Source organism: Cyanistes caeruleus, chromosome Z (genome assembly GCF_971803275.1).
Source record: "Cyanistes caeruleus chromosome Z, bCyaCae1.hap1.1, whole genome shotgun sequence".
Classification (NCBI taxonomy): Eukaryota; Metazoa; Chordata; class Aves; order Passeriformes; family Paridae; genus Cyanistes; species Cyanistes caeruleus.
In genome coordinates this window covers 37,555,391-37,569,849 of record NC_141732.1, presented here as the reverse complement: position 1 = coordinate 37,569,849, position 14,459 = coordinate 37,555,391, and the positions used below count along the sequence as shown (strand labels likewise).

The following is a 14,459-nucleotide window of genomic DNA, read 5'->3' as shown; positions in this document are numbered from 1 at the left end:
TCCAGTGTGGAAGGTAATTCTGTGGCAGCTTTTGATTTTCCTGCTCTGGTCATCTCACCATGTGATTTCCTGGAAGACAGGTTTCTAGCTGGAATCTTTGTAGTGGTGCTACTAGTAATGTTCTCTGCAGCTGGAGCTTCTGTTCTTGGTCTCAGCTTCAGCTTCAGCGTGGGCTTGTGTTGTCCAAATCTCCTGTTGCTGGAAGTATGATCAGTGAAGAAGCAGTGCCTTGGACAAAACAGGCCTGTGTGACCAGGGTGCCTTGTGACATTGTTCTCAAGTCATGACAGGGCACAGTTTTGCAGAGACTTGACAGCCAGCTGTGCAGTCAGACTTCCTGTAGAAGTGCAGTTTTACCTGAATGGGGAACTGTGAATCTGAAGTCTTTGAATAGGGCCAAGTGCCTTGTTTGCTTGTTTGGCATTCTTCCTTGCTTTGCTCCCACTGTTAATGGGTGGAGATAGGTGCTGAGCTGGGACACCTCTTCTCTGTTTTAGTCTCCTTTGGGCACTTGTGGAACCTTGCTGATTCTAAAGAATGAAGCTAAAGTGTCTCATACCTTGTCTTACCTCACTGTTTCATCTTGCTGTGATGCCTTAGTTGCTGTTATAAAATGATTGGGTTGCCCTTTGAGCAGTCTCCGTGGTAAGAAATAAGGGTCAGAATTTAATTCCAGCTTCTGTGTTGCATTAATATTTGGCTGTGAGGAATACCAGCTTAGCCAAAGGCTAGCAAGTCTCCCCAACTGCAGTGGATATAAAGGAAGTAAAACAATTGCTTTCACTCCTGCATGTTTAATCAGTAGAGAAAAATCTCCTGATGACAAAAAGCCACATCTGTTGATCAGACACATTGCCCTGCTCTCCTCTTAGTTGCTGAATTAAGGTATGAAGCTCCTTCTCCCCTTCCCTTCATTTGTTTTTTATAGAGAGTTAAGTTATGTGAAGCTGGGAAGTAGATCTGACTGTCCCAGTGTTTTCATTGAGTTTGTTAGCTTTAAAGTGGCTGAAAACTGATAGAGCATAGATTATGAGCACAAACCCTTTGGGCAGAAACCCCACAAATTAATATGAGACCTGGTGAGCTTTGTACTCTGCAGTGGATTGAGATAACATTGAATACCATTTGCATGCCTTTTATTTTTAGAATGCAGTGTTCAGGATATGAAAAACATAGCCACAATTTCCATGGGGTTCTGTTTTCCCACCCTGCTATTTAATTTTAAAAGACACTGCACCATTAAGCTTCTGAAGGAAGGTATGAGACCTCCGTGCTTCTCAGTGAAGGAAGAAAGAATGGGAGAGAAGTTTGAGAAGTCTTGTGCTGTAACCTGCCCTTAGAAGCTTTTCTTTTTTTCACTTTTCTGTGGCTCTTCCCAGTACTTTCCAGTTGGAAATTGTCACTGCTTACTATGGGACCTGTTAGGATTATACTTGTAGTAGGATCAGCAAATTAAAACTGATTCCCAGCCGTGGCTTCTCTTGCACTTTGACCCACCTTTTGAGCTTGTCAAAGTAGCGGGATGTTTCTGGAATGAGGAAACTAAAACCCTGTGGCTTTTAGGCCACAGACACTTCCTTTGCTGCACAATCAGTGTTCAGTTTTGGGCTGCATGGAACCAGAGACCCCCACATAGCACTGATTTGCCATTTTTCTATAATGCATATGTTTATTTTGATGTTCATTTTAATCAGTAATATAGCAAACACAGAGTTTTATTTTCACTAATTCTTACGATTGTCTTGAGGTCTTCAAATTTTTTTAAATTTTTTTTTGTGTGTGTTTTGGGGGACTTCTTTTGTCAGATTTGATCTTTTGTTAAGATTTGATTCTTAAGCAAGGACTGACTGGCCTACTACCATGCCCAGGCAGGAAGGTTCTGGACAAGGTTAGGTTGTCAGTGAAATGTAAATCTTAGGACGTGTTACAGTAGGAGATACTCTGCAATATGAAAATCCAAGTTTCTGGTTTTGGTGCCCAGAATGCTGCCCCCAAGGTTCATTTGCGCTGTGTGGAAATGAAGGACAGCTGTGTCTTTTATGAAAACAATATTAGTGAACTGCTGCCATGTGTGATTGTCTAATCCTAGCTGGTGACTTCAGAGAGGAAGGGAAGTTTTGTGGTTAAGGCACAAGACCTCCAGGTCTGGGAGTTCTTGGTTGTGCTGGAAGCTTCCTCATGTGGCCATACAAAGGATTTTTCTCCCTGTCCCACATGGGATATGGACATGTCTTCTGCTTGTTTCATGTGGATGGGGGTGGTCTCTTGTTGCATTGCCATACTGTGCCCAAAATGCAACTAATTACAACAAAGGCATTTTAGCCCTGCTGTTGGTTTTGGGGGTTATTTGCATGGTTTATAAGCAAAAGTCTCTGTTCTTAGCTGTTGCTCCCTTGATGTCAGGACTGGAACCGCAAAAGTAGTCTACCATGGGTAAAAGCTCTCTCAGTATTATTTCTGCTGACTATCCCATCACTGCATCGGCAAGATGGTTCACATCAGATTGAGAGTCTTTGAGTGTGTTTGCTCAGTCTGACCTCAAGTTTATCCCCACATTTGTGTCTAGGGCTTGGCTTGCTTGCTGGGGCCTATGGCTTCAGCCAGGAGGCTGATCCCTGTGCCAGGGGTGAGGGAGCAGGGCTGCAGCTCCCTTGGCCTTATGTTGAGGATGAAGGGGAGGGGCAAGAACAGGCTGCATGTCCATGTCAAAGTACATGGACAGATTGGTCTCCAGTTTGCTGCCTGGCATTGTTCTGTGCCTACCAGCTTGCCATGGCTGACTGTAACGATGCTCTCAAGCAAGAGAGGAGACACGCAAGTTATATCATGTTTGAGCTGACATTTTGTCTTGTGTATTTGAGTAACTTGATAGTGTGTCTAAATTTTTATAGCAGGAAAATATTGCTGTAGTGGGCCTGTGGTGGTAGTATGTGTTCTTCCACTCCAAGTGTTTGCATTATTAAATAACCTTGGTATTAGCCTTCAGAAGGCTTTTCTGTTTCTTTCGCTTTCTATTTTTGGAGGGGTTTTTCTAAGTAACACTCTTTTATTTCATTAGGCCCTAGTGAGCAAGCAGTCATCTTGGATGGGAATGGCTGTTTTCAAGAGGAAACCTCTGTTAACTCTTGACTTTTTGAGGTACCCAGAGGAAGAATTTAGATGCATTGCGGTGTTCAGTGATTTCTGTGGTTTCATGTGCAGGCTGTTATGCGTGCTTCTGTGATTGAGAGGAATTGCATAAGACAGTGTCCTGGAAGTAGGGCCAGATGGGGTGGGGGGGAAAATGCATGGTACAGGAGGCTGGCTGTGTGCTTAGGGCACTGCAGCCAGGACTGTGGAGTTGGGATTTGGTCCCTTGGTCTCACAGAGCTTTCTCTTGGGTAGTGATCACAGCTTCATGATCAGCTGTCTGGAAGCCAAGTGCTGCCCCATACCTTGTTGGTACCTTGTTCTACTTCCTTCATGGTTTACTCCAAATGATGATGAAAACTCGTTCAGATGTTTGTAGGAGTTTCTTGGAAGGCAGTATTGATTTTCAGCAAATTCTAGTGCTAAGCAATTCTGAAAAAGCTTGGCATGACAAAAAAGGCAGGGGATGAATGCTCTACTAATGCTGGGCTGGTTAATTACAGCTATGGAAGGTGGTGACTCTTTGTTACTCCTCCTCATGATTACAGGGAGGTCAGCAGGAATCTCAGTGTAGTTCAGGTTGCATTCCTGCAATTGCCTATAGAATATCTCCCTGACCAAGAAAATCATGCCTCTCTATGGCTGAAGAACCTCCAAGCCAAACCCAGATAAAATAGACCAGCCAAACAAAAAAGCAACACATCACTAAGGAAACAGAAAAGTGGAAGAATTATTGCTTGGCTACTTTTTTTTTTTTTTTTCTTCTTTTTTTCTTTTCATAAGGCATCTGTGCCTTTAAGAGAAGCTTGACAATTATCTTAAGTAGGGGCAGATTCAATGAAAAAGCTTGCAAACATGTGATCTCTGCATGCCAGTGTGCCTTCAGTCAGCTACCCCTTTGTCCATCTGACTTTCTGAACAGTCGATGATCTCACCAAAAAATAAACAAGCTGCAGAAGTGTTTAGGGAGTTTGGCACATGTAGGAAGTAACCAAGGAATCGGGGTGGGGGAAGTTTTTCCTCTGCTCGTGGTGAAGCAGGGTGATTAAGCCTCTGCTGGAAAGAAAAGGACGGTTTTATGTTATTGCAGGAGCCAGATCTTTTCCCAGACTTTCCCCAGGCAGGGAGTGGGGGTGATGGTGGATTTTGCTAGCGGGGTTCGAGTGGGGTGTTTGCAGGGTGTGCTCAAAACCAGCATATTCATGAGTGGTCCTGCTGCGTGGGAGAGAGGAGGGCGAGGGAGAAACTTCTGCCCTAGAGTAACCTCCGCCTTGCCTCAGCTGAGGCGGGTGATTTACTTTTTCGTGTGGAACAAAAAGGCAACGGGGAATTTGTAACTGGATATGTAGATGAAGGAGCAATGACCGTCAGTAACCCCGTGTACTTCATGCCTCAAGAGCAGAGCGCGTGGTTCCTCCCCTTGCCGGCTCCTCCGCCAGGATCTGGCTGGGAAGCAGAAGTGGCACCCGAGCCGCTGTGTCACCCCCGGTGGCACCCCAAGTGCAGACCATACTTTTTCCTGCTGAAACCCAGGCTAAACCAAACCCACCCACTACAAAACCAAAGCCAACCAACAAAAAAACCCGCAAAGCACCAAACCCAAAACCAAAAAAGAACCAACCAAAAAAAACCCAAGCCAAACCAAAAAACCCCTCCTACATAAGAAGTGGGGAAAAAGGTTCTACGGCTGTCCCCTAAAGGAGAGGGAGGGCACAAGCCCCTGGCTCTTGCATATCATTACTTTCTCTTTAAAGCTCATTGTTTTCCACTATTTGCTCTGGGTTGCAGCATCCTGTATTCCTAAAGTAGAAAACACAGCATGACACCTAGCTGATTGTCTTACCTCACTCTGGCAATCTTCACTCTGGTAAATCCTATAGGGACTTTGCTCTCTCACCTCCTCCTGGCATAGCTGCTTTGCTCATCACTTCATGTTTGAGCATTGTGGAGATAGAATTGTCCTCTCTCTCAAAGAAAATAACAACAATGAAAACTGAACCAAAGCTAAACACTGCTTCCCCCCCCCCCAAAAAAAAACCCCAGCCCAACCAACCAACAAAACAAAAACAACCAACCAAACAAAAAACCCCAAAAAATCCACCAAAAAAATCCCACACACAAAACCCAAGTAAACAACCCAAACAGCTCTCACAGTGTCATCTATGAGAGTCAGCTTCTGAAGATCCAGTTTTGTAGACTTCAATAGTGTGCTTGGATTATAATTTCCAGATGGTTCCTCTGCTGTGATGTAGCTACAAATTTGTTTTAAAGTCAAACAATGACTTTTAAAAGCTGAAACACTGATGGCTTGAGAAGGTGGAGCACGTGGGAAAGAAAATGGAAACAATGCTGCAAATGTATTTTTGGATTCCAAGTAGCTAAGATTGTTTCCTAGATATGCATGCAATTCTGTGTCATACCTGTGTGTCTGCATATGTCAGACTTTGAAATTTATGGTAGAGTACATCAGCTGTTAGCATAATTAACTAGAGGCTAGTAAATCGCTCAGTGGTCCATGCACCAGCTCAGTCCCATGTTCAGTAACAACACAGGGATTAAGTGCTAATGCTGTAGTAGGTTTCAGATTAGGATAGCAACTTGTGTGCCTTGCTTCTGTGTGTGTATGATCAAATTGCCTTGAAGTAATGATGTTAATGTCAGTTGGTTTTGAAGGTTGATTGCTTTTTTTTGTTGTTGGTTCAGAGGTTTTTAAGACCAAGACATCGTGGACTGACATTTCTGAAGCCTGCCAAGTTTCTGAGCACTTTACGAGCAGCTCCTCTTCCTTTTGCGCTATAATTTGTGTAATTCCCTCTCCCCCATTTGTCAGCCTGACATTTCCTGTTCAGTGCTCTCACATGAGTTTCCTTTCGGCTTTGCTGTGACCAGAATTTTGCTTGTTTTGTCACTTTCCAGACTTGAAACTTCGGGATTTCCTGACTGACAATGAGACATTCTCTGACTTCCTCCATCATAATGTGTCCATGCCATCATCTGCAGTAGAGGAGCTACTGGATGCAGGGGTAAATCTCCAGCAGGTAAAGAGTACTTTCAACACCTCACATAATGCTTGTCTATTGTTTGTTTAGCTCCATGATCCATGGATCCAAGATCCATGGTGCTGGACCCCTTTATGCTAGGTGCTGTAGAAACACAGAGGAAAATGTATTCTCCCCTTCTCTTCTCTCTTCCCTCTTGCACTCAATTTATTGTCTTATTTGATTTTAAGCTGTAAAAGGACATTGGGAACCCATGAACAAATGTTTCAACCTGCATAAGGAAATAGTATCCTCAGGCTAAACTGAATTTCTTCCTTTTTTTATTTTTTTTTTTTTTAAATGGAAGCAAAACATTAATTAAGCTGCTAGTGCTGTTCTGACTGTTTTCAGTCATTCATCTTGGACTGGAGCAGGGTTTCTAGGTCTTGCTCTGCCTTACACTCCCATGCAGCAGAAGGAGCTCTACTTTTGGTTTTGTGGCCAATGCATGAAGACAGACACACTGTAAATTATGTAGCACAAGAGTCCTACTATCCTGAGTGCTCCATGATTGCAGTCACAAACAGCCAGTGGTGACCGTGGGCGAGAGCCCCATCTCATGATGGCTGTCTGTCACTGTCAAGCTTGTAACATGCTTTTTGCTAGGCTTGATGAATTAGTCCACCAGCATCCTTTCTAAAAAAGAAGTCAAAGTCAGGAATCAAAGGAAGACCCAGTGTTCTCTTGAAAGAACGCAAAGGATGGTATGCAAAAGGAGGAGGAAATCCATTTTGATCCTCAACTCCATATCAGATCTTTTCATTGAAGTGGAATGGATTATACTCTTAGCCTTTGTTTTCTTGTAGTTACAGATGCTGTCTCTCTTTACACACATTATCTTGTTCTTCAGTGAATTCTTTCAAGCCGTCTGTTTTAGTGCCATTTGATAAGCTATCCTACAAGTTAAGGACACATTCTACTGAAAAATATAAAGCAGAGAAGAAATTCTTACCCATTTTAGGCTACAAGGTTTGTTTTACTTGAAATTAATTAGATTAAGATAGAATCATGCTACAGATTATTCTGGGAGGGTAACTGGAAGGCTGCAGCAACAGCATTCTCATCATTCTCCCTAAGTTAGTGGAGAGGCAGAAAGATTTTCAAACAGTCAAAAAAACCTCACTGTACCTTGTGTGACTGCCATACTGTATTGGCTGTATATGGAAATGGAAGGAGGAAAAAAGCTTAGCTTTTATCTACATATTGTGTCTGAAGACTGGTGAAAAGATGATCAGTGTTATAAATTAAATCAGATAAATTTTATCAATAAGGATTTTACTGAAAAATTTGTAAAATTGAATTTTGGAACAGTCACAATCAAGGTCAGCACCAAGCCTGGGGCTGGCGCTGGGTGAACTCAGAACCAGTCTCTGTCCCACTGGCTCCTCCAAGTTCACAAACTATCTTTTGGAGAGCTGAGTTTTATACAGCTTTTTCGGCCTGAGGCTATGCAGCTTCAGTTTCTTTATCTTTCTTGTGTTGTTACATATTCATATTTCTGCTGCTGGTCTGTTGATGAGTTTTCCTGGAAAGGAAGAGTAGTTTGAGTTGTTTTCCGGGAACTGGACATTGAGATGTATGGTCCTGAGGATTTCAACTAGATCAGTATCAGGTGTTAATTGCTGGGTCTTTAGTAGGCCCTTCTTGCTTGGGTGGACCCATCTCTTCTAGTGTTATCTTAATTGCTGGGTCGTTCTCCTGCAAATTCCTGGATTTCCAGCAGCTGCTTTTGCAATCTCAAGTTGTTTGCATTTTATACATAAAACATGCTTTTATACTTGATCTTATATGTATACAATAAAACACAATTTATACCAACATATATTACAATCAGTCACCTAGTTCTTCCTTGAGTGCTTCAAGCTGTGCTCTTGTGTAATTCTTGTGCTGATTCTTTTAAAGCACTGGGAATGGTGCTGCTAAGTCACAACAGCATTCTGTGCGTGGGGTTGGCAAGAAGAGCTAATCTGATCACCAGGACATTAAGCTGCAGAGCAGAGCAGTGGCCCACCAAATTTTCTTTGAGCACTTTTCTAATACAGATGGTAACTGCAGATGCTAGACCTCTCCCTTCCTGCAGAATGACTTTGTCTGACTCACAAAATGGATGTCTTTGATTTTGCTGGAGATTTGGTTTGAGATCTGACCTCACTGCTGAGCTGACTAGTGACTTCAGTATTAATGGGCACTATTTGTTAGGTCTCTGAATGAGTGGGTCACAGTTTGAGTCAGGAGTCATGTAGCAAAAGGGCCTATGTTTTCAGAGTGCGCCAATATTTCACAGCAAACACAGCCTTCTTCTGCAGTCTGTTGGTGGGTGTTCTGCGGCTGTTCAGCAAGGGCAGAAGTTATGATACACAAGTTAGGGGCTGAGGTCACCAAGGAAATGGGACTGATCACTGGTATTACTGTAATGACAGCACTCTGGCGTGTCCAGCAGGGTTGTGTTTCCAGCATACTGATATTAGTGCAAACAGATAACAACAACCAAAACCGTGTCTTGATGGGCATGTTGCTTCCTGGAGCCGAATGGCTCAGCCTTGTGTTTTTCCAGCCGTGGCAGGTGTGCTCAGAAGGGTGTGGGATTTGGAAGGTGCCTGGGTCAGCAGTGGGCAGGCAGCTATGTAATCAAGTCTGGTATGCTGCTGATGTCCAGGTGTGGTCAGACAGCTCTCGTGTGACTTGGAGGTGGGTGTAGGTCCTGTCCCTCTGAAAAGTTGAAGGCACAATGAGGTCCTGGGCCAGTGCTGCAGCATGATGCTTTGAAGAGCAGTGAAGAGTAAATAGTAATGGCCAGTGCATATTCTGCTTGGAACAAATCTCTGTTTCATGAGGCAAGAAAAGTCCCAAGGAGAGAATTATATGATGTATAAGGACAGAACAATTACCTATGACTACTTTCAGACATGAGCCTGGCATTTTGAGAGTCCTTAGGGGACTAAACCAATCATTTGGGATGTATTTTTGCCTGCTGAAGATACCATGGGCTCAGATGACTGCAAGTGGTTAGAGAACTTGCTGACTTGGAATGGGTGTTTCAATCTGGAATGGATAGGTAGAGTGTTTTCTCTAAGGTCTCATGCTATGGACCTCAGTGCTCGAAAAGGGCAGCTTCTCTCCAAAAGGGTATTTTTTTCAGAATGGTGGAAGGTTGATCACCTTCACTTTTTGTGAGTGAACACTGAGGCACTGGGAGACACTGTTTTTTCTAATGGAAACCTTGTTCTGGGAGTTCTATTTCAGTGCCCCACAAATACCTCCTTTTCAGCATGGCTGTAACACTGGTATTAATATCTCTCCTGGCAAGAAAAAAAGCATCCCAAATTTTCAAAAGGCAAGTCTTTTTGACGTGAGAGCTATGCAGCATTGAAAAATCCCATTTTGGGCATATGAATACAGACGAAACTTAAAGGTTTGCATAAGTGTTGTATTAAAAATCCCTTCTCTCTCCTGTCAGTTCCATTTGCTTGTTTCCTGAACGTAATGCACTTTTCCACCCAGATTGTGCATACCCCTTTGGTTTTGAAAAATGAAAAATTTAATCTCTAAACTAGCCTGGTTTAGGAGCTGCTAACTCTTCTGGAATGTAGATCAATCCTCTTTAGTTGTTCTAAGTTGGGCAATGCACACTGGGTCTTACAAAATGACAGAAAGAAGTATTTTAGTCTACGGGTGTTGTTACCTGTGCATTTACAGTAAAATGGTTCCATCTGTGTAGCCCCAAGGCAAACAAAAGTTTCTTTCCAATAGTAGACTGTGGGTATTTTTCCTTGTTTATCACCTTTAAGAAGTATGCAGCTTTTTGACATGGACTTCGTTGTTCAGCAAACATGAAGCTGGTAACTGACCTTATTAAAAGAATTTGTTTATCAGGTCTGAAACAGTCTCGTGATAACTCAGAGGGATTTTATCAATTTTGTTAATAAGGTGATTGCATGTGGATTAGGAAACGTTATTGACAAGGAAACCATTACCTTAAGAAAAATATGCCTGTGAAGGAAGACTCTAGGATCTTATCTCATTGGTTGCAGCCAGTAAGATAACTTTTTTTGCTGATACATTATCTGCACAAAAACACTGCAAAATGTTTGTCTCAGCGGTTACTGAGTAGATACTTCAAAGTTAAGGGAGATGATTCTGAATCATTACTGCATAGAAAATGTGGCTGGCAGATATGTCTAAGTAGTTTGGGACATAGGTCTTTTGCCCTTCACATAGATTTGCCAGACTTGTGTCTGGTCACAAGCTTTGTTTTTCTCTGTGGCTCAGTTCCCAGAAGACCGAACGTTAGGCAATGCATGTACCCTTGGTTGGAGGAAATGGCTGCTGTGGAGGACAGGATCACTGCTGCTTTGTGCATATTTGTAGGGAATTGAAGAGAGACCTGCCTCCCCCAGGACTTCTCTCCCATATTCTCAGCAGGGGAGGAGTTTTTCCTGGAACAGTTGCATATGAATTGGGGATGCTCAGTCTGTAGAGAAGAATGCCCCCTCACCTCTATCTGGAAATATTATAAATGGTTGGCTTTGTATTAGCAATAACCATTTTTTTTATTGGAGTCTTAGATGAAGGCAGACTTATGTTCTTTTCCCACTTTCATAGGTCCTTGTGTCTGGTTATCGAATGCGCCTGCGAAATCTCTGCAATAGCTCAACATCGTCTGAATTTCTCACGATCCAAAATCAGACAGCAGCCAAGGACTCCGAGGCCTTCATTTGCACCTTGTCAAAGGAAAAACTCCATGCAGCTGAGCAAGCCTTCCGTGCTAACCTGAATCCTTTGAAGCCTCTTCAGGTGAGTTCACTGGCCCACCAGTGAGAGTCTGTCACTGACACAGTGACATTTCCCATGTCATTAAGTCTAGAAACTCATCCCTGCATTTCCAGCACTGCTTAGAGAAAGTTAGGAAGAACAAAGATGGTCGGTGTTTGTCATAGGAGCATGAACAGCATTGCTTCTTCCTGTCATTCTTACTCTTCCTGTTCAGTTTGCTTGCAGAGTGTAAGTGTGTGTGGTCTGAAGTTCAGTTTGTCAAGAGGAAAGTCTTTATGCTGCACAATAACAAACAGGCTCTTGTTTGTCCTGTGTTTTAGTCAAACGTATCTTGGCTGGAATGAGCCCAGTTATAAGCCTGGCTTGTGCTGAGCGCCAAAACCACCACCCTCTGCCCTTAGCATGGAGCCACCGAGTGCAGAGGTTTCTAGCCACTGACAGACCACAACCTTTAAGCAGGTTTAAATCATATGAAGTAGAATCAAGTTTTAAAGTCTTGTTTCAAAAACTAACCAACAAAATGGGCACTGGAGGAAGAATTCATTGAACTTCAAGAAAATACATTATTTACAGGGTGACTGGAGACTAGAGCAGACTTGGATCTAGAAAAATCCAGTGATGTTTTGCTACAGATCTGCAATATCTGCTAAAATATGGAAGTCTGAGGAATTCAGTGCTGGAAATGACAGCAGAGTAAAGAAAGGACCACAGAACCAACTCTGTTACCCACTAAAACAGATCTTGTTTTGTCTGCTGTGTAAATTTTCAGATTTGATAAGCCTTTCAGTACTCAAAGTCATGTACCTCTTGCTTGGCTTTGTCCCCAGTCAGAGAGGGTCATTATCAAGTACTGGAATCATATTCCTCTTCTGCACACTACATAGCAGTCAGTGACTTCTCTCCACAGCTCATCTTCTATTTTCCACGTGTCCTCCATCTGCACTTTGTCTTTCCTGCTGGAAGAGCAAGACAACCTATAAGCCTTAAGAAACAGAGTAACAGCACAAATTTGTAACAAAGATGAGCTGTTTGGAGAGGAATGGCTGTGACTTCTTTCTTGTCTTCAGTTGTATGTGAATGCACACATATATACATATTTTACTGAAACCATTCAAAGATGCTAGAATTTTGGGGTCTGAGGGATTTGAAAATAGCCAGCTACTGTACTGCACAGAATTGGCTTTCTAGGCTCTGTGGAGACTCAGTCTCACTTTTCTTATTTATGGAAGCTTCTGCAGCCTAGCAGAATGTCTGTGTTCTTAGGTCTATATTATTTGTTGGTGAAAAAACACTCACAAGCCACTCTGTGCCTCTTGGCAACAGCAGTATAAAATTAAGACATTATGTGCAGTTTTGGGGGGCTTCTGAGAAGCTGGCTCATGACCTTGTCTTCAAGGGGAAAAAGCTGGAGTCCATAAGCCAGCAATTCTAAACCTGCTGTGCACTGTCTGGTAAAGGTCCCCAGTTTTCCTCAGAAATGTGTCACAGTGTACCCTGTAGTTAAGCTTCTGTAATGCATCATTGAGTGAAATAAAAACAAACTGGCTTCAATGTGGCCAGGCAACATGGATAAATTAACTGCAGAATCACAACCAACACATTTGAAACTTAGTGTCTTTAGAGGCCCTGACCTGCAGTAACATCTTGGAACAAAGAGGGAACTTTCTGCTCATGGACAAAGGAGGTTTTTGACACAGCTTATTGAAGGCATTGTGTGTCAAATCTTGGATATGCACACTGAAAATAGCATGCTCTTTATCTACTACAGAGCCTGTAAACCAATGCCAACAATTTGTCAGGAGATTAAATTAATTTTTGATTTTTTTTTTCTTAATTCCTTTGATGTACTTCATGTCAGGGCATTTCAGTAAGCAAAGTAAGGGTCAAGTCAAATGCAGGTGCAGTAACAATTCAGAGACAGGTTTTTAGCTTGTGTAATTGGACTTGGGCTTCAATGGTTGCACTATTTTGTGATTTATGGAGAGGCAGCCTCCTAGTACAAGAAGGTTAATACAAGGGCTTGCAACTGTGTGCAAGAGCTCTGTAAATTCAACACCAAGGGCTTAAAGTGTAAACTGGAAATTTGTGCCTCTCTGATATCTAGGCAGTGAAGTGGCTATGGTTTTTTGAAATGTCTTAATACATATGACTTAGCCTGACATCCACCTGCTTGTTTTTTTTCCCTCTGCATTCCTGTTTGTTAGTACCTCTGCAAGATGATGCAGTAAATTTCATCATGGAATTGATCCGGATTAAAAGTGATTGACCTGATTGTATGTTTACACAAATATTTATACTAAAACATGAAGGGGAGGGTGCAAGATTGAGAGCCCTATGATCAGGGACTGAGTGTGTGGGCTGATACCCTGATGATAACACTGAGTTCTGCTGGCTTAATGTGTGTGCATTTACTGCCTCAGGGAAACGTAAGTGTTCTAAGGAGGTTTCAAAAATGCAGTAATTACTAGCAAATTATGGACAGATCAAGGGTTTTTTTAAAAAATAAAATGCATGCATGATGAAATGCATGAGCTCTAAATGTCACAGCACTGTTAAGGTTTTTTTTTAAAAAGGCAAGGAATAAATGCTTTACATACATGCTCCTCAGTTCTATCCAGAGCACCTTGAGTGTTGACCAAAGGGCAGTGATACAGTTAAGACAAGAAATTCTAATTAAAATTTCAGTAGCATCCTAGCTCTGTCACTGATATTTTGTATTATTTCAATTTAGCCTGTTCTGTAGGATGAGAAACAGAGCCAAGCACATGGGGGTATGGTAGGGAGGTTAAAGTCTGTGTCCTTACATTTTTGCATGTAAGAACCTACTTGAGGCAGACTGTTTAGATCAAAACCCAGCAGAAAATCTGGATGTGATCACAGGCCATCAAGGCAGAGGATCAGCCTTCCTTCTCTGAGTGTTCACTCCACTAGATGAAAAAAGTGTTTCAAAAAGTCAAATTCCTTATTCCATGACCCACATCTTGATCAGCCTCCATTCTCTGAAGCCTTTTGACCAACAGCACTACAGGACATTGGACATGTTGTACAAGCTCCTTGTGGACATACCATCTCTTCATGAGGCTTGCCTAGCACTGGCTGAGTGAGACTGAGGCAGGGGAAGCTGGTTTGAGAACAGCAGTGAAGCAGTACATCTGACTGCATGCATGCAAATTTCCTTTCTTGCTTTCTCCTCCTAGTAAGCCAGCAGTTGTCCCACAGAGGAACTACACAGTTTGGGAAAGGCTAATAAGAGCAATGGCACTAAGTTCCCAGCCATTACAACTCAGTCCAGTGGGACATTTCTGACTGTCTTATATCATAGAAGTACCTGTTTGTATATCCCTCTGCAAATCTCCCCAGTTTTGAATGTGATTTGGCAGGGGAAGGTTAAATGAGAATTCAGATTGCTCCTGTGGGATTTCATCTCTTGGACAGCACTGCCTAATAAAGGCTTTGTCATACTCACTTCCAGTAGTATGGATTTGTAATAGGCCATAAAAATGCTGTGGCTTGTGTACT

The 14,459-nt window shown here is 42.5% G+C and overlaps 1 protein-coding gene across 4 annotated transcripts in view; it reads left to right on the top strand.

Annotated features, from left to right (window-relative positions):
• ABCA1 (ATP binding cassette subfamily A member 1) overlaps nucleotides 1–14,459 on the top strand; it is a 97,508-nt gene that overhangs the window by 43,448 nt on the left and 39,601 nt on the right. For all 4 annotated transcript variants that reach the window (XM_086869025.1, XM_086869028.1, XM_086869026.1 and 1 more), the window contains 2 exons: nucleotides 6,046–6,167; nucleotides 10,770–10,961. In XM_086869025.1, coding sequence (XP_086725151.1) covers nucleotides 6,046–6,167; nucleotides 10,770–10,961 — 314 coding nt within the window. The remainder of the gene's footprint in view (nucleotides 1–6,045; nucleotides 6,168–10,769; nucleotides 10,962–14,459) is intronic.